The sequence below is a fragment of the Meriones unguiculatus genome, chromosome 20, assembly GCF_030254825.1.
Source record: "Meriones unguiculatus strain TT.TT164.6M chromosome 20, Bangor_MerUng_6.1, whole genome shotgun sequence".
NCBI classification, from domain to species: domain Eukaryota; kingdom Metazoa; phylum Chordata; class Mammalia; order Rodentia; family Muridae; genus Meriones; species Meriones unguiculatus.
Window position 1 is genome coordinate 57,458,685 of NC_083367.1, and position 20,974 is coordinate 57,479,658.

At 38.7% G+C, this 20,974-nt stretch overlaps 1 protein-coding gene across 18 annotated transcripts in view; it reads right to left on the reverse strand.

The window, feature by feature from the left end:
* Positions 1-20,974, reverse strand: part of Afdn (afadin, adherens junction formation factor) — a 120,731-nt gene that overhangs the window by 21,434 nt on the left and 78,323 nt on the right. For all 18 annotated transcript variants that reach the window (XR_009587957.1, XR_009587956.1, XM_060373329.1 and 15 more), the window contains 6 exons: positions 19,360-19,463; positions 16,939-17,025; positions 2,722-2,787; positions 2,499-2,572; positions 1,931-2,049; positions 199-393 (listed from right to left, as the gene is read on the reverse strand). Coding sequence is in view for 16 of the 18 variants with exons in the window: in XM_060373329.1 (XP_060229312.1) it covers positions 199-393; positions 1,931-2,049; positions 2,499-2,572; positions 2,722-2,787; positions 16,939-17,025; positions 19,360-19,463 (645 nt within the window). In the remaining 2 variants the exon portion in view is untranslated. The remainder of the gene's footprint in view (positions 1-198; positions 394-1,930; positions 2,050-2,498; positions 2,573-2,721; positions 2,788-16,938; positions 17,026-19,359; positions 19,464-20,974) is intronic.

Genomic DNA, 20,974 nt, shown 5'->3' on the forward strand with positions numbered 1-20,974 from the left:
AGAGATTAACAATGTATTTTGGTCTACAATGTCCACTGAATCAAGGGTTTTCCAAATAAAATCCAAATTTTATTTCTACCAACAAATGACAGCTCTATGAAAACTCTACTCCTTAGAGAACAGGTACAAACAATGACTAGCAAAGGGCAATGTGCTCCTCACTTCCGGCAGCGACAATTAGAAAATGATTCCTCTTACTTGCCACATTGGGGCTGGACCGGTGATCAGCTCTATTTTTCATCAGCCTATCGTCACCAGGCAGTTTCTTTGGCTCACTGTACTCTGTCCAAGGCATCTGAGGACTCTCTGGGGAACCGTTTTGAGCTGAATTATTATAGAGCTCAAAACCTTCACTCTTTGGTCTAGGTTTACCTGAGCCACGACGATCTGAAACTGAAATCAAAGTAGAGTCATTCATTCTCCATTCCTTTCATTGGTTCTAAGAGTCCACTTTGAATGTTCTGAAAAGCTTCAAAGGATGCATCTAAAGTACTTATGCTTATAATTGCTCTCTCAGTATAATATGGTGATTTCCATATATATTCTTTATGTAGCTTAAAAAAGCAAAAACAGAAACAAGGAAGCAAAAACAACAAAACCAAACCCAAGGTCTCACTGGTTAGCTGTGGCTGGCCTGTAATTCAGTATGTAGACCAGGCTAGTCCCAAACTCAAAGAAATCTGCATTCTTCTGCCTCATAAGTGATAGGATTAAAGATGTATGCCATTACCAACAGCTTTACATAAAAAATTTCAAAAGCTTTTAAATATATTCTGACTAGAAAATATTTCATTTAATTGGTATGCATCTGTGTCAGAAATTGATGTTATGTTCTCAACAAATGAACCATAACTTGTAAATAACAAAGTAACTATTTTTTGTGGGGTTTTTTTGTTTGTTTGTTTTTTTGGTAGGGTTTTGTGTTTGTTTGTTTTCCCCCAAAAAGAATTTCTCTGTGTAACCTTGACTGTCCTGGACTTACTTTGTAGACCAGGCTGGCCTTGAACTTACAGTGATCCATCTGTCTCTGCCTCCCTAAGTGATGGAATTAAAAGTGTGCATCACTACGCCCAGCTTTTAGTATAATTTTAAAAAAGCCCTCAAAGGTAAATACACTCCTCTCACTTGATAACACACATATTACTATCCATCAGTGTGATGGCATCACAGGCAACTGTCACCTGTGATGTGATTGCCACCCCTTGCCACAGTTCAGTCTTCTCATCTGCTCACCTGGGACTCATTCCTTATCCACTTCCCTCTCTGCGTTTCTAACTGACCTCTGCTTTGAAATGCCAACATGTGGTCTTGTCAGGATGCCTTGCTGTTTCTCTGCTTTAGTAAACAAGGGATTCTAGGATGTCAAACACCTTTACTGTTGTTGTTGATACTATAGCTACAAAGGTCAAGTGCTGGCTGTGTGGGTTCCAAAGCTGACTCAGGGGAAAAGAAGAGGGCTAACAAGACCACGCTTAGCAGACTGTGCATACATTTAGCAAACTGCATTGTTAATGCTGATCTGAATCCTGACCTAGTAATATTTTCAGCATCTTGCACTCATTCTCAACTTCTTACTTTAAGAACTGGGCAATAAGAATACCAGTAGCTACTACAAGGGACTTTTGATAAGTCCCTTTTTTAAAAAGAATTTATTTTATGTGTGAGTGTTTGCCTGCATGTGTACACTGTTTGCATTTAACTGGTGTAAAAAGAGGTCAGATGAGGGCATCGGATCCCCTGAAATTGCAATTGCAGATAGTTGTGATGCGAGTGACAGGAATTGAACTCAGGTCCTCTGGAAGAGCAGTGGATGCTCTTAAGTACTGAGTCATCCTTCCAGCCCCAGCTTTTGGTAAATCTTAGGAGGACTCATTTCCAAGTGCAGGATCAGTACAGGACAGCTAGCCTGGCTTGAGTCAGTACTTCTTACTTCTCTGCATCATGGGGGATGGCTGGTTAAGGAGGGTGGCCAGGCCGTGATAGATTGCGCCTTGCTTTGCAACTTCAAGTGTAACCACAGAACTGGTTCTTGTCATGAGTTCTGCTGCCCTAGGAAGAAAAATACAGAGTACAAGAAAAATGAGTGCTCACTGTCACAGCAGAGCCTGTGTCCAGAACACATATACTTAGGTTCCTCAGCATGACTGTTGTTTGGAGAAATAAGCCTGGCTCTCAGAAAGAGTACCTCCTATCCTCATCCTTTAAAAACATGTAGATATACCCTATGTTATCAGAGTGATACTAAGATATATTTAGAGATTTTACAAGTTCTAAGTATATATGCATCTCTGTGTGTTAGTATATTCACTTAAAGAAATATTCTAGACTAAAATATGCATTTATGAATGAATAGAAAAATGAGATTCATGTACTGTAAAAATTTTAGAATTAAAAATGTAAGGGTGACTGAGGGCACAGAGCTATTTCAGCACTAGTTTTTGAATCCCAGTTTCAAAATTAAATGCAGAATATCACTTCAATACACTAATTCACCTTACCTTTCCTGAGAAAGTCCAACCAGACTTCGTCCATCTACACTGAGGAGCTGGTCACCAGCAGCTAGACGTCCATCCTGAGCCGCCAGAAGGATGCATGCACAGGGAGAAGGAAAGGCAGTGTCAGTGCTCAGCAGCCTTCTCCACACCACACAGTAGCCACAGATAAACACGTATGCACAGCATTCACAATGCCTTCACGGTTTCCTTTAATAACAATACTGACCACATCTGCAGCACCTCCTTTGACAACAGACTTAACGTAGATTCCCAGTTTATCCTGGCCAGCACCCTATGCAAAACAAGGCCAGAACAACAAAATGAAATCACACAGCAAAAAAATGCACAACAGCCTTCCCATATACATTAATCACATGACAAATTCCCAGACCCCATTTTACACAAAAACTAGAATTATAAAAACTGTCTTGATAAGTGGGGCATGGTGTCACACACCTGTAATCCCAGCACTTAAGGAGGCAGAGGCAAAAGCAGAGGCAGGTGGATCTCTGTGAGTTCGAGGCCAGCCTGGTCTACAAAGTGAGTCCAGGACAGCCAGAGCCACACAGAGAAACCCTGTCTCAAAATAATATGATAATAATAATAATAATAATAATAATAATAACAACAACAATCAACTAACTGACCAACCAACCAAATAAACAAAAAAACTGTATTGGTAGAACACACTTTTTGAGCAAAACTAAAGAAACTAGTTAGGAAAGGTTCTATTTTATGGTTCCAAGTTTAGAAGAAAAATATTCCTGTAAAATAGGACAATTTGATGAGAAAATGCCCAGAGACTTAGAATGTTCAAAATGATTATTTATAAAGTCTAAACAACTACAAACCTAAGTGAATGGGAAACTCTTCAAGTGACTGACCCTTAACCAGGTCAGAAGAAAAAGTTGCTGTGGTACTTTTATATTCCAGTATCTACCTTGTAGGACAGGAAAAAGATGAAAGAGCTGGAGGATGGATATATATATATATATATACATATATATATATGTAAAACAAAAAGATGTATTACATATATGCTTTATATAAATAGATAATTTTTTTAGTTAGAACAAAAAAGTACACAGACACACAGTAGGTACTCAATAATGTCAAATTTTTGAACTTTGACAAGTAACTTGGCAAAAGAGAAATAAATATGCCTTTTACCTGATTTCATCTAAGACAATACCAGTTTCCTTGAGTTAAAAAAAAAAAAAAAGTAACACACATGACAGGAAATGACCTTAAAATCACAGTTCCCCTCAGCAACCATGTGCTAGATTGGGAATTTTTAGTTCTAATTAATCAAGTTGGCACACATTTCCTAACTTAATATATCCTATTAGATAGATTTATTTCTTATAGCTCCATTTAGTTCCATAACTCAGTTTTTAAATGATGATTCAATTCTCCTAGTGAACATCCACGATGCCCCATGCTGCCCTAATCTCTTCGGACATGTGCTCTGGTGAGAATTTGCTTGCGAAAGCCTAACAGCTGCATCCTGCCTTGTTTCCTTCTGAAGAGCTGCAAGACTGATGCCCTTCTGGCTGGGATTCTAGGCTACACTAATACCACCCCCCCCCCACTCACTCATTTCCTGCCCCCAAGTTCAAAAGCTACTTTAGTTTTGTCTGCTTCTTACCTGACTGATCGGAAAGCAGTGCTTGCTGGGTATCAGTGTACTGCTGGTGGTATGAACAGCAGCCTGATTATATTCCCGCATGGCAGTTTTTGGTAATGCAATACAGACCTTACAATTTACTCAACTTTTTATTTTTAATTACATGCATGTGTATATTTTTAGGGTATAAGCTTTATGCACACAATGTAGCACCCATAAAGACCAGGGATCCCTAGAGTTAAGAGTTACAGGCAGGGCTGGAGAGATGGCTCAGAGGTTAAGGTCTGCTCTAACAGAGGTCCTGAGTCCAATTCCCAGCAACAACATGGTAGCTCACAACCATCTATATTGAGATCTGATGCCCTCTTCTGGCATGCAAGTGTACATGCAGAGGAGCACTCATATACGTAAAACAAATAAAACATATATATATATATTAAAAAAAAAAAAGAGTTACAGGTGGCTGTGAGTTTTCCTGTGTGGTGCTGGGAACTGAACTCAGGGCCTCTGCTTCATAACTGCTGAGTCACTATTCCAGGCCCTGACTTTACAATTTAAATGGTTAAGTTTATCCTTTTAATAATAACCAACTACTGTCATCTCTAGCAAGGAAAGCATTTGACAATAACAAGTAATATATTTTAGAAGCACTTCTATAAGCAACATCAAGTATATATACTAGAACAATAAATCAATCATGTGTCATTGCCAGTACATTTTGGAATATTATTAGTAAACCCCCAAACAATCTATCTCTTACTTGAACAATCTATAGTGAAAACACTTCTTAAAATTATGGAACGGACTGGTATGAAATGAAAGCATGTGGTCTCCCTCCCCCTCCCCCCCACGCACACACGCTGCTTCTGTGTGCAGGAGGCTATCAGCGCACAGTCCGCCACCTGGAGGTCACTATCTGGAAGCACTATGGTTGCTTCCTGCAACCATAAGAAATGTCCTAATCACTTAATCACTTCTTTAGTAGTCACACTCCTGAAGTAACTGTTAGGCTTCCTAATTCATACTCTACATTCTAGACACCTGCTACATTAGCTTATGTTGATGACTCAATATGAACTGCAAGCAGTTATTTAAATAATTTCAAATCCTGGCTATTTCAAGTTAGGTGATTTACCACAGATGTGTATATACAATGTGAAATTTTAATAAGCATAAATTTAAATATTCAAGCAAAACTGATGGTATGGTAACTAAGCATTTAATGATACTGTTATGAATCTTAAACTAGTATGAAACACATCTTCAGTTTCAGAAACATTCTGGCAAAATGAGGAAATGATGGTTAGCTGATCTGCTCATATCCACATCCCACCTCTTGAAAAGCATATGTGAATACACCACTACCATACCAGATATCTGTCTGCTGTCTACAAAGCATACATTTTCTCCTTCCTGAGTGCATGCTCAGTATTAACTTCTCAACACACCCTTCTCAACTGCACTTGGGGCTCTGCCACAGGCCTCCATCACTCAGTCTCTAGACTTATCAACCACTATCTGTCCTCTGGTCTCCCTGAAGAGATGCCATCTTTCTTCACTTGTGTTCATACGGTATTCTTCATTTGCTTAAGGAACAGTTATAGTACCCTGCCTTACAGCTTTTGTGTGAGATGGCTCCTCCTTCCAACTACAGGACATGAGGAGTTATCCACCTTTTCCTAGAAAAACTGTCATCTGTTGCACCACAAAATTTCCATACCATTTTGGGAGCTTTCATTCCTTCATCTGACTATAAACAGCAACACATTAATTAGTCTAGGACTTAAAGAAAAACTATATATAATTAAATTCTAGGGACTGGAGAAATGGCTCAGCAGTTAAGAACACTGATTGCTCTTACGGAGAAACCTGGTTTGGTTTCCAGCATCTACATGGTGGCTTACAATAGTCTGTAACTCAAGTCCCAAAGGATGTGATGCCTTCTTCTGACCTCTTTGAGTACACATGTGAAACACATACATACATGTAGAAAAACACTCACACAAATACAATAACTGAAACTTATTTTATGGTAGTTCTACTCGTTTCCTAATTAAGAAAGAAAAACAGAGTCTAGAAGTTATCTCTCTCTCTCTCTCTCTCTCTCTCTCTCTCTTGCTTTTTGAGACAGGGTTTTCCTGTGTAGTCTTGGCTATCCTGAACTCTGTAGACCAGGCTGGCCTTGAATACACATAGATCCGCCTGCCTCTGTCTCCCTGAATATTGTGATTAAAGGCATGTGCCACCATGCCTGCTTTAGAAGTTCTCTCTTAATTGATGCTGCACATCAGTGTATGAAATTATCAGTCCCTGAAGTTTGCAAACACGGCCAATTTAAACACTAACCAGAAGCCAAGAGCAGAGGGCACTGCTGAAATGGTGCTGGAGCACTTACAGCCCTGCTGTCCAACGCACAATCACTACTACACAGCACTCAAAATGAAACAGCTTAACCTCAAAGGCACAGTCCGGAAACAATGAAAAACACCTCCTCAATGTTTTCATGCTAAGTATGTATTGAGGTAACATTTTGAAACTATTAAGTTTACTTTTAAAAAAATATAGCTGGGAGAAATTTTAAGTTACCTGTGTTACAATATCTTTACTAAACAGCGCTGCCTTAAGAATGAAGGAATTTTGTGGTGTGTTTTGTAGTTTATTAGTCACCACCATTAACAATACATTCATAACTATTCACAAAACTGTCAAAATAACATCTTACAGTAACACATATTATATATTCTGATTCCAACTATGAGAAACACAATGAGATATTAAGATAAATTCATAGGGCTAAATAATTTTTTTAAAAACATTTGTCTAAAGGTACCTAAAATGTTGTTTGTTCTACTTAGTTGTGAAATTAAAAAAAAAAATTAAACATAACTAAGAACTGATTTCTCATTTAATAAGTCAATTCCTTAAATGTAAGGGAAAAGATCTTTTAGAAAATAGTATACATTCCCAAGAACACCAGGCAGAGTACCAATTTTGCTAAATATAATTTTGAAATTTGTTTAAGCAAACTTAAAGGCATAAAACACATTTTTTCCATTTTTTCCCTCCTGGAAACACCTGAGATCCATATCCATCGTCAAGATGGGTCAGTTCAGCCTGCGCTCTTCTTAGAGACCACCCAGAAAGCAAGCAGGCAGGTGATGCCCAGTGAAGGCAGGGGTCTGGACACCTAGCTATACCTGCATTCGAATCTTGAAACCAGATCCTACAGGTAGATAGATACTTTTCTTCTGTTTAAGAGGAAAAGTAGGGTAAGGGGAGCTGGGACTAGGAAGGGAAGAAAGAGGATAACTATTTCAACTTTACCTGTAGAAAGTTAGGAAAGAAAAACACAAACAATATCAGAAAACAGAAGGGCACTGCCCCACAAGGTGAAGGAGGGAGGGATGGACAGACAGACAAACCTATTAGCTGCCTCAGCCTCTGGAGAAGTGAAGGTCCAGAAAGAAGGCTGCCTCTGTTCTCTTCTTGGAAGCTGGAAAGGTGCTGGCCAGCTCCCTCTTCAGTAGGGAGGCACTACCACAAAAAGCCTGAGCTCCAGTCAGCTTGGCTGCAAACCGAGTGTGTAGGAGTATGCCTCAGTAACAGCATGAAAAACAACATTAAACACAACCCAAATGGGGTGGGGGGGAGACAGAGGAAGAGGTGTCTGCCAAGCAACATGGGGCTCAGCCCATTGTTCTGGGGTGGAGGCCCAGCCTGGACTCCACAGCTGCAGAACAAAACAATTGTGGGCTGGATGACCTAAGAGCAGGAACAGCCCAAACGAAACTGAGACAGAAAGTCTGTTTGCTCCTTAGCCCTTCCTTTCCTCTCACCTTCAGTTGCTTTTTCAGTGCAACAAACTATCAAAGCCCAAAGATGGGTTTAAAAAATGTTCTAAATATCTTTAACTACCAACTACTTTAATTTTAAAATTGGATCTAAAATGCTTTCTTCACATAAAATTTCACCTGCAGCAAATCTCAAAATAAATAAATAATTGCAACACATGGAGTGGTAAGGTAACTGAGCTTGCTCTTCATAAGCTGAATTCTAACCTCCGCTGTGTTCCTTTACCTTTTATATCAACACAAAACAATAACAACAACAACAACAAAAATACACCAGCCATCTTTTCTGTCTCTCTGAAAGAAATGATAGGGCCAGCTAGGAGATTCTGAATCGAGATCTGCAGAGGAGGACATAGTTGGCTCATAAACCTCTGAAAATGGTATCCAATGTGGGAGGGTTATTTCAACAGAAAGAATTGTCAGAGCATCCTCAGAATCTCAAAGTTGAGAGCCCGGAATCCGCTTAAGGTGTGACTATAGAGTATGCACACACCTGGATCCCTAGGTCTTAAATGAGCTGAGGTATGGGTGGGCCTTGTTTTGTTTCTACATAACCACAGAGCAAAAAATGGTTCTTCAGAGGACTAAATTTATGTTATTAAAACTCCAATGGAATTCAGTATTTCAGTCAATCCCAGCAATAAGTACTTAAGTAATAATAATACTGTGAAAAATTACTCTTTCATGCAATTCACTATTTTGCTTTTAGCAAAAACATACATACTACTGTTCCAAACCAAACCACAGCCACAAGGATACAGTATCATTCCACAGAACTCAAGAAAAAGACACTTTTGGCATCTCTGTGGAAGACACTTTCCAGCCACAAAAGGTACTTTTGAACAAAAAATGTTTTAAATATTTTCATTGTTATTAATGTACACGTTAAGCTATACGTGTGTCTGTGTGAATGTATGCTATATGCATGCCCATGAAATCCTGAAGATAATATAGGGTCTCCTAAACCTTCATTAGAAGCAGCTGTGAGTTGTCTGACCTGGACAGTGGGAGCAGCCTGGGTCCTCTGGGATAGTATCTGTGCTCTTAATCTTAAGCCAGCTTTCCAGCCAGATTTTAAAAGAAACTGAAAATATTGAGTTCACTTTAACCAGGTCTTTCCCACAAAGGGTTATAGGACCATTAAAGAACATAGTAGGAAGGTCTCAGATGCTTCAAAGGCCTAAATTATAGTCTATGTAAGGAACCTGCTCTTCAAGAGAGAAGACAGCATATTAACACACAGTTTGCTCTCACTTTTTAAAAGTACAGGAATCTTATGGTTTAAGCTAAGATTTAAAAACACAAAACTCAGTATTTTAGTAAAAGAATAAAGTATAACATTTTTAAGGTAGAAATTAGCCATTTATTTCTAGATAAAATATTGTAATATGTAGGAAATACTATAAATTAACATTTTTATATTTTAATAAACAACCACAACAAAAGGCTGTGGAGAAAATCTACTCTGAAACTATCAAATATAGCCAGAAGTAACTTTTATGAATATCTATGTGCTCTTGCAAATTATACAGCAGTTATAAAGCCATTTCTACCATATTATAACCAGTAGTGTTAAATCTGGGGGTTTTTTGAATAAAGAAATCTTAAGGACTACACATTTTTTATGAATCTTAAGTATTTGCAACACAAACAGAGAAAAACAACTATATGGGTGTGTAATTACTAGCTACATTACATGGTTCATTCTTCATGAGCAAGTTAATTATGAACAGGTTTAAACAAGTTCGGGTGGAAGACGAAACATTCTTTAAAGATCAGTTTGCGCAAGAACATTAAGGACAACATCCCAAAGAAACTCACCACCGACTCTGTCCTTCCAACAACAGAGACCCACATTCTTAGCTCTAGGACAACAGTCTTGAGCTGGAGAGCAGTTGCTACTTCTCTCAGTTTCAACAGCAACCAACACAGCTGGCTTTTCGAGAGTGGATTGCCACAGTGCTGAGCTGGATGCTGTGACACTGTATGGAATGTATCAACATGCACTGGAACCAATGCAACACTCAGATTCTTATGCAACCAGGCCACTCTGATTTTTATTCCCTTTGTCCTTTACTAAACTTTAAAGGATTATAAAAATGAAAGCGAATTGTTTGTATTTCAAAAATCCAAATTAAACAGGAAGCGTCGGTTTCATGTTGTCCCACAGACGAGTAAGAAGTAGCAATGTTTAAAAAAGTAAACTGCAAACCCACACTGCTTCCAAATCATCTGGATTTCATAATGTTTAACCACCATGTGGAGGGCAAGGAGAAGAACTTAATATCAAAACATGGTTCAGGGTTACAGCAGAGGAGCCAGACACCAATTAAAAAAGGAAAAAGGCCTGTGTTAAACACACAGACTTTCAGCAAAAACAGCAGCACAGACACAGGAAGGCATTCAGGATGGCAGGAAAAAAGAGAAAAGCTGAGTGGAAGAGCTACATGGCCATAAACAGCCACTGCCAGTGTTTTTCATGGCTTCGTACCTCAATCACGAGGGAACATTGTGGAGGTAAGTTACCCCAATGTCACATAATCATCTGTAGCCTTAAAGGTACAGAACAGCCCTGCAGAAGTAGAAAGACCTGCCTCTAGTGACACAGACGGCATGAGTGGGGCAGTACTGCCTGTAGAGCCCACACACCAAGGGCAGCCTGCAAGTGACTCAGCAGGAAGCAGGGCCATCCTAACTTGTAACACAAGTCTGAATACCGCTCTACCTTACATTCAAAATGTATTCTGAAATATTTATGGAAAGCTGACTCCCCACTGTATCTATACAAATATTTATGGAAAGCTGACTTCCCCACTGTATCTATACAAATATTTATGGAAAGCTGACTTCCCCACTGTATCTATACAAATATTTATGGAAAGCTGACTTCCCCACTGTATCTATACAAATATTTATGGAAAGCTGACTTCCCCACTGTATCTGTACAAATATTTATGGAAAGCTGACTTCCCCACTGTATCTATACAAATATTTATGGAAAGCTGACTTCCCCACTGTATCTATACAAATATTTATGGAAAGCTGACTTCCCCACTGTATCTGTACAAATATTTATGGAAAGCTGACTTCCCCACTGTATCTGTACAAATATTTATGGAAAGCTGACTCCCCACTGTATCTATACAAATATTTATGGAAAGCTGACTTCCCCACTGTATCTGTACAAATATTTATGGAAAGCTGACTTCCCCACTGTATCTATACAAATATTTATGGAAAGCTGACTTCCCCACTGTATCTGTACAAATATTTATGGAAAGCTGACTCCCCACTGTATCTATACAAATATTTATGGAAAGCTGACTTCCCCACTGTATCTGTACAAATATTTATGGAAAGCTGACTTCCCCACTGTATCTGTACAAATATTTATGGAAAGCTGACTCCCCACTGTATCTATACAAATATTTATGGAGAGCTGACTCCCCACTGTATCTATACAAATATTTATGGAGAGCTGACTCCCCACTGTATCTATACAAATATTTATGGAGAGCTGACTTCCCACTGTATCTGTACAAATATTTATGGAAAGCTGACTCCCCACTGTATCTATACAAATATTTATGGAGAGCTGACTCCCCACTGTATCTGTACAAATATTTATGGAAAGCTGACTTTCCCACTGTATCTATACAAATATTTATGGAGAGCTGACTCCCCACTGTATCTATACAAATATTTATGGAGAGCTGACTCCCCACTGTATCTGTACAAATATTTATGGAAAGCTGACTTCCCCACTGTATCTATACAAATATTTATGGAGAGCTGACTCCCCACTGTATCTATACAAATATTTATGGAAAGCTGACTTCCCCACTGTATCTATACAAATATTTATGGAGAGCTGACTCCCCACTGTATCTATACAAATATTTATGGAGAGCTGACTTCCCCACTGTATCTATACAAATATTTATGGAGAGCTGACTCCCCACTGTATCTGTACAAATATTTATGGAAAGCTGACTCCCCACTGTATCTATACAAATATTTATGGAGAGCTGACTCCCCACTGTATCTATACAAATATTTATGGAGAGCTGACTCCCCACTGTATCTGTACAAATATTTATGGAAAGCTGACTTCCCCACTGTATCTATACAAATATTTATGGAGAGCTGACTCCCCACTGTATCTATACAAATATTTATGGAGAGCTGACTCCCCACTGTATCTGTACAAATATTTATGGAAAGCTGACTTCCCCACTGTATCTATACAAATATTTATGGAAAGCTGACTCCCCACTGTATCTATACAAATATTTATGGAAAGCTGACTTCCCCACTGTATCTATACAAATATTTATGGAAAGCTGACTCCCCACTGTATCTATACAAATATTTATGGAGAGCTGACTCCCCACTGTATCTGTACAAATATTTATGGAAAGCTGACTTCCCCACTGTATCTGTACAAATATTTATGGAAAGCTGACTCCCCACTGTATCTGTACAAATCTACACACTTCTCATCTGTCTAGTACTGTCCCAGCAGCTTGTGCACCCAAGGTAATGTGTTTTCTTTTGCTGAGCCTTCCTTTCCATGCTATAAACATGACAGACACAATGTGAAGATGGGCACGGTGAACAGATAGTCATCTGTCTCATTCAAAAAATAAGTATTAATATATTATTTATATATTAAAATGGCACACTGTCCAGTTGACAAAGCTCATTATTTCTTTCAGAGCGCCCATATATCAATTCCTAAATTGCATCTCTGTCTCTAGCTTTCTGAGCTCCATTACCAATCCCCTGCTAGAAAACGCATTAGTTTATCTGACTAGGCTCTCAAAATTTCAAGTGTGACCTGTCCAATCCTGCACTCACAATTTCCTTTTCACCAACTTCTGCCTCCTGCAGGTTCTTTTCCTTGACAGGCCTGCCTTCAGGACCCAGTGGCTCAAGTAAGAACCAGCATTCTTTTCTGTATCCCCCACTTTGTCCTATTATACTTAACTCATGCTATCTGAACACTGTCATCCAACAACTATATATCAGCACTGACCATGACCAGAAACCTCCAAGAAGGCAGGAGAGAAAACAAGTTCCCTCACTGGGGTCTGGTCTCAGTACACTTGTATTTCTGTTATTATCTTTTATCATTCCAACTACTAGGACCCTTCAATGGAAAATGAGTACAGAAAACCTGTGAATTAGCTATTTTTCTTCTGCTATAAAAAGAAAAAAGACCTGATAAAAGCACTGTGAAGATTTTTTTTTCTTTGTCTGTATCTCATGGTTCGAGAGGATTAAGCCCATCATGGTTGAGAGGGTATGGCAGTGGAGCATGAGGCGGATGGCCACACTTCAGCCACAGCTGAGAAGTAAATGGAGACAAATGCTGGTGCTCAACTCATTTCTTTTTCCTTTTCCGCTCAGTTTAGAAACCCAGTTAATAGGATGACACAGCCATAAGGTCTTCCTTTCTCAGTTAAATCTCTTTGGATACATCTTCACAGACAACACAAGGGTATCTAGGTGTCTCCTGGTGATTTTAAATCCAGTCATGATGACAGTAAAGACTAACAGTAAAGCCTACAGTCTCCACTCCACACAGCGCGTTATACCTTTAGTCAAACCTCTCAAATACTTCTGTTTAACTTTTAATAAAAAGTACAGTTTTACCAATACCCACCTTCACAAGATTGGATCTCAGGGCTAACTAGTAAGGCAGGACCTATTCTTGTAAATTAAGTTTAAGGAACAAAGGTTTCACTACGACTTTCAGCTTGGTTTGATGTCCTAATTCTACACATGATCCCTGGCAGAGGGTACAAGAGTGGGCAAGGATGCAAGATGGAGCCCAAAACTACAATCACATCATGTTAGGTCCTTTGCATCAGGACACCACAGCAGGGAAATTAAACCCTAAGTCAGAGTAGAGTCTAGAGAAAGCCAGCCATTCTGCACTGCAAAACCCTCTCAACAGGGAAGAGCAGCAACCCTGATAATGGTCACTTTCCAGCAAGACCAGAACCAGGGAAAAAGATTATTTCCACAACAGGAAGTACAGCATGCAAGGCTTCTTAGCTTTGTTTTCCTTTGCAGTGCCCAGTAACCAACCCAGAGCTTCATAAGTGCTAAATAGATACTTCAGCACTGAGCTATACTCCATCCCAGAAGTTAGGTCTTCACTGTGATTCTGAGTGTGGGAGACTGATCTCTGAACTTGTTTCCCTCTACAGATGGGCAGTAATTCAACTGTAACCAAGAAGGATAAGAGGTCCAAATGTTCTGAGCGCGGGTCAAGCATATCACAGCAATCTAGAAGTATATTGTGTGATTTGGGCCACATAGGGTGAACAGGAGTTCTGAACTATGAAGTGGGGTCAGAGACTCAGAATCTTCACTCTGTCCGTCACAGCTATTCTACAGGACTCGAGCTTGAGAGACAACCAGCCCCAGGCCATCTGCTCAGTCATGCCCACCAAGTTGCAGCATCCCTACCTTTTCCTCCTTCTTGCTGCTAAAAAGGCAATACGACTCCTCTACCTGTCAGCCCACAACTGTGTAGCACAGCTCTACCCACGACCTCTAGTCTCCTCACAGATGCAGGCTGCTCAAACATGCTACACACAACACTGGTCTGTTCTTCCCCGCTGCATCTGCACTTTTGCCCATAACACACCTCTCCTGGGTCGATTTTCTAATTTCTTAGTTCCAAGGAGCAGCTGAAATCCCACAAGGCTTGGGTGCCTTCTTTCATGCTCATTAATCTATTTATTTCTTAACTGATAAAAGCTCAAATACAGTTTCACAGTATCCACACTGAATCTTTTATGTTTAACACTATGCATAACAAGCTTTCCTCACAGTAAATTCAGCTAACACTATTCTAGTACAGTTGACAACTTAGTATATTGATAAATTAATTGAGTTAATTACAATCAAATAAATGAAAGGCTCATATACTGGTAAGTTTGTATCAACTTGACACAAACTAAAGTCACTTGGGAAGAGAAAACTTTAATTTAGGAATCGTCTCTGTGAAACTGGCCTGTAGATATGTCTCGACTGATAAGAGGCCACAGACCACTGTGGAGTATTACCACCCCAGGCAGGTGGTCCTAGGTGTCATAAGAAAACAAACTGAGCAAGCACTGAAAAGAAGCCAATAAGCAGCATTCCTCCAATTTCTGGCTCAGTTCCTGCCTTCGAATTCCTGCCAACTCTGCAGGCTAGCATTGGTCAAGGCATTTATCACACAACAGAAAGGAAATTAGGACACTCATACCTTAAAACTAAAAAAGTTCTTATTTTTGTAAGAAACATGTTCTTATTTAAGTATTTTTGTCGATCAGAACCCAGGAGCTGACTTTGGAAATAACAGCACTCGAGAGAAAAATGTTAGTTGTTAACAGACACAATGGAAGCCAACTACTAAGGATGGAATTCCAGTTCTGTGAAGTTCTAGGAAAGAAATCACAGAAGAATCTACCTGTGCTCTTGGACAAGCTCAAAACAGGTGAGGTGGTAGGAAAATGCTGGCAAGGTAAGACATAAACTATGTGTTTTAGGTTTTTTGCTTTTGTTGGTTTGTTTGTTTGTTTTTGATACAGGATTTCACTATATAACCCAGGCTAGTCTAGAACTCTCCATCTTCCTGTCTCTGCCTGCTAAATGCTTGGATTACAGACATGTACCACGTCTAGTTTTGAAAATAAGCATGAAGGGCAAAGAACAAAAGAACACACACACAGGAGTCCCACATTATGAAGGCCCATGTGCTTATAATCTGTTCTCAGTCAAGAGCCATGACTTTGGCAAGTTGCTTATTCTTTTGCATGGTGCAAAGCTGACCTCATGGTCTGCCCCAATACTTCATGCCATGTGTACCATATGTAAATCACAGTAGGCAAGAGTAAGAGACTTAATGTAAACTCTGAAACTACACAGTGGGAATGATGTGGTTTCAAATATCAATTTCCAATTAATATTCAGCACCACAGAATTCTCATGTACAAAACCGGCTATTACCAATTTTAAAACATTTCTCAGAATATACTGGCATCATACAATTTGGAATGCTCTTCTTTCATAATTTTGTGTAGCGTTTGCAAGCTTTTCAAATATTCTATTGATACAGGATAAAGGTAACAATTTCAGCTGATAAAGTAATATTTTAGGGATATTACCAAAGCTCAAGAATGTATCATTAAATATGAACTAAAATTCATATTTGGAAAAGAAGATAGTAACATGAGATATGAAAGCAGAGGAGAGAATATTTGAGGAAGAGAACCAATCAGAGTGGGGTGAAGACACACAAAAAAGTATTAATGTGGGAGGGGAATGACTTAGAACCATGTGCTAACTTAAAATTTTCATTACAAAAATTGTTTGCTCTACTGAAAATACATGACTATGATTGTGGAACCTTTTTTTTTTTCTTTTTTTAAATAATAGCTTCTAGTAGTACTTTTAATTTCTTTTATCTGAAAGAAACAAAACCTTCCTTTAACAGACTAATAGGTGAAAGGATTTAGATACCAAGAGAACAGGGAGGGTGAAGAGTTATCAGCACCTGAGATGGATACACAGCTATATGCTAAGCTCCAATCCATACTCCGGTAGAGAATGTCTAGAAATTAGTTGTGGTATTAGGTCCCCATGACTGTTGACAGGTTAAAAAGACCTGGTATCTGTTATAACAAAGTAACAGATACACCTGTTTCTCTTGTGCCCATATTTGCTTTTTCCACTGTCTTGACCATGCCTTTAAACTGCTTCTCTGAGACTGTCTATTCTATCTCAAGGTACCATTCACTCTACCCACATTCTCAAAGAGCTCATCCTTTAGTGAACAGCTAGGAGAACAGTGTCTGCCTTCAGGCAGCATGTTCCTTTCTTCCAGAAGTGGAGGTGAACAAGGTCCATGCTGACTCATGGTCATGGATGGAAGAAGATGATCCAAGGGCTCCCTCAGTCATACCTTTGCTGCAACAATGCTGAGGCCCATTCCATTCTGCTTTTTTAGGGTCACAGTGATTATCTCAGGTTCTTTCCTCAGAGGCTGGGCCTAAAGATGAGAAAAGAGGCTCATTTTATGACTAAAACAGAAGTGCTTTCACATGGTTAGAAAGCTAGTTAATCAAGGCTACACAGTGAAACCCTGTCAAGGAAGGACAAGGATGGAAGGAAGGAGCGAGCGAGCTAGTTAATCTAGTTAATTTGTTATAAACAGAGAACAAAGAGGGTATAAAGGGTCCACCAGCTCAGGTACTTTTCATTTGCTAAACAAAATATTGAATCATTTGACTAGAGTCTAGAAAATGAATTTGGTTAGAAATGCCATTTTTTACCTTTATGATCTTTTAAAATAAACTGTTAGGCTTTTGTTTTGTTCTCCAAAGAAAAAGTTTAGAATTATTTCACACAGAGCAGCAAATGGCTGTAACAAACATGAGCTAATATCTTTGTCTCTTGGGAAATAGCATGTCATTTTATTTAAAATGATGACCAAAACTTGTCATTCTAAATTCAGTCAGTCCTGAAACTGCAGGGTGCATTGGAACTATTCCCAGCACTCTGTCGAGAAATACATCCAGAGCTGGGCCATCAATGCAAAGGGACTGAGCACAATTTAGTAAAGGAGGCATCCAGAGCTTGGACAGAGTCAAAGTGTGTGTGTGTGTGTTTGTTTTAAAGGAAAGCATTATTTAAGTCACATGTTACACTCATACCCAACTTCAAACCAAAGTGTAAACAGGATTAAAAAACAAAACGAAAATTAAATACATACTGAGAGAAAACTTAACTACTAAGACACACATTGCAAAAAGGCAATTAAAATTGCAAACAGGCAAGTAAAAATAAAGCCTAAAGAAAGACTACTTTGGAGAAAATAAAATTATGTGACAGTAAAACTTCTGTTTTATATAAATCAACACCTGAAATCTACCTCCTGAAAAATCTGAGAATAAATCTGAAAGGTAACCAATCAACGAATCTAAGAAGTGCTTGTTTTCCTACAAAACCTGGCCATCAGCTGTTGCTGCTGTTACTCTGATTTTGACCAAAAACAAAAGAAGTCAATAAAAAGGAATGGTCACTCTTAGCATATAGGCAGCCTGCCTCTAGGTTGCTTAGCAACTTGTGAAGTCATCAGCTGTTGCATGCCAGGGGCACAGCAGAAAAGACAGTCCCCAACAGTCCTCTCTTCTCTCTAACTTCCTTGCCCTCTCTGCTTCCGTTTCTCTCCCCTCCTCTCTCTGATTTTCTCAGGGGGGGAGGGGTCTGTCTCTCTGCTCACTCCCCATCCCACACATTAAATCTCTTCATTCCAGATCTGTTGTGCGTGACATTTTTATCTTTTTTTTTTTTTTAATTATAGGAAAGGGAGGAATGTTAGCATATAAGCAACCTGCTTCTGGGTTGCCTAGCAACCTATGATGTCACCACATGCTGCTGCCAGGTGCTAGCGGTGTGGCAGATTTTAGCTGTGCATCACACATAAAAGGACCAACCTGCCACCTCTTCTCTCTCTTGCACTTTCTGCCTGCTTAGGTTTCTTTCCCCTTCCCTCCTCTTGGACTTTCTCTGGGTGGAGGGAGTGGGCTGGGAGGATGGAAGGAGATGCAGTTAAGAGGGAGGGACTGAGGAGCCACCGTGCTCTTCTTTCTCTTCTCCTAAACTCTCCACTGTCTCTCTTTGTCTATTTCTCTCTTTACCCTCATGGCCCACTCAGGCCCTAACTCCTGTCTCCTTCCTTTCCCCAAATAAGTTTTTTGATATCCAAATCTGTTGGGTGCATGGCATTTTAAAAAAATATATCCTAACAGTCACTGTTAGTAATGAGTCCATATATTTGGTATAATGACAACTATCAAATAATTTCAGGAGACAACCTGAACACATATTTAAAATCTAACATATTCCATGAAGCCAAAATAATTACTCTGAATTAAATATATATATAAAAATATTCATTTTGAAACTCTGTATTTAAAACAAAGTATAACTTTTCTCAAAATGGATGAAACTCTTTACTTTCTCAAAATAGTTATTTAAGATACATTTAAGACAATGAGTAGAAAACAATAAAACATTTTTGCCACTGAAAAATATTTTTCTAGTAATATCTTTGCAAGTTACTATACTAATATGTTTCAAAAATATATATGCAGGCTGCCATAATTGTGAGCATAAATATTCTTTGTTTCTAAAGAACCATTTATTACTGCATATAGCTCAGGGAGGAAACATGCATTTTTACAAATCAAGGTTTCAAAATGTTTGAATCAAACCGTTATTACATAACATTCAGAGCAAGCAAAGAATTAATTATAGCACATCTCTAAGACGTTAGAAACATTGTCTCATATTCTAATCCATTAAAACTTCAAATACTTGCCAGTTCTGTGTTCTCACGCATAAGGTGACTTTCATAATCTGCACCTTCAAAATATATCGTCCAAGTACCTGGTGAACGTGTGTGAGGAACCAACCTGCAAAATCCTAAGAAGAAAATAGTAATGACAAAACAGATAAGAGATAACTAATTCTGCATTATTTTCAAAAAGTAAAACAAGACAGATTATATTTGGGACTGGAGTGGGTTATTCTGTGACAAGGTCTCATGCATCCAAGGCTTGTCTGGTACTATGATCCTGCCTCAGCTCCTCAACCTCTGAGCTTACAGGTCAACACCATGCCCATCCGAAGGCTTAACATCTTAATGAACACTTTTACCTTTCTACACCTTTATTCCCTCTAAAAACTGAACAAATGATTAAAAATCACGTGTCTGTTTTAATCCATCAGGATTTAGGCAACAATAACAACAAAAAGTAAAATTAGGTTTCTCCTCCTGTACACCCAATAACTATTTTTCTTTTTTTTTCGAAAATTAGTGAATTGCTTTGTAAATACACTCTTGCAGAATTTATGTTCCTCCTGAAAGGAAAACCATCAATAACAAACACATTTGTTTAGCAAAAGAAAGGCCCGAAGAACCAGAGAACAAAACAGACATAGGCTACGAGTCTACTACACCATTAAATGTATTAAATGTTTCACACTACAGACCATTTAACTTGCACATCCTGGGGTTTGTAGGTTCTTTCTCACAACACTTTGTCCAAATTTTGCATTTAAGTCACTAACAAATAGTTAAGTTTCAAAAAATTGTTCGTTTTGTTGTTTTCTGAGACAGGGACTTCGAACTTACTTTGTATTCTAGACTGTCTGCAAAGTCAAGATGCTCCTGCCTTAGTTTTCCGTTATAGCTAAGTGCAGAACACTTTACCTAGGATGTGCAAGGCCTTTAGCTGGATTCCTGATACTCCCACCAAAGTATTTCTGATGCCCTAATTAAGAACAGAGAACATATTTTAAAACACCAAGACTTTTACCCAAAGCTATATAATCTTCATTTAGTCAAATTTTATGTTCCTCAGTTCTTTCTGACAAAATCACATTACAAAGGATTTCCATAACTCTGGAGTTTGCTCCAAGTCTACTGTCATCTTCTTGTCGTGAACAGCCCATGCTGCTCAAGATCTCACTACATGTGGTGGGAGCATGTCAGTCTAGCTGCCCTAGTCAGAGTCTTCCCTAGTCTGTCTCACCAATGGGTATAATTCGGATTCCTGTAATCAGACATGTATTTGTGGGACAGAAAAGGGGAAATATAAGGAATACCAGTAACAATAAGAAAATATATAATTTTACTTTAAAAAAAGTTTCAATCTAGTTTCACTGATTATGTAACCAGAATTTGCTTCTTCTTTTTTTGGAGAATTATAATTCCATTAAAATTTTTTGAAATTTCAACAATTATAAACAAAGTTTTATGCTTTTAAATGTCAGATTTCTACAAGAAGCTCTACACTATACTGTTTATGGAAACTGATTTGTCATACCTTGAGGTACTCATCACAACTCAGGCACTAGTCTGGGCTGGTTTTACAGTCTTTCACAAAACTACTTTGTATTGGGGGCAGGGGGGTGATTGAGAGTACACAGTA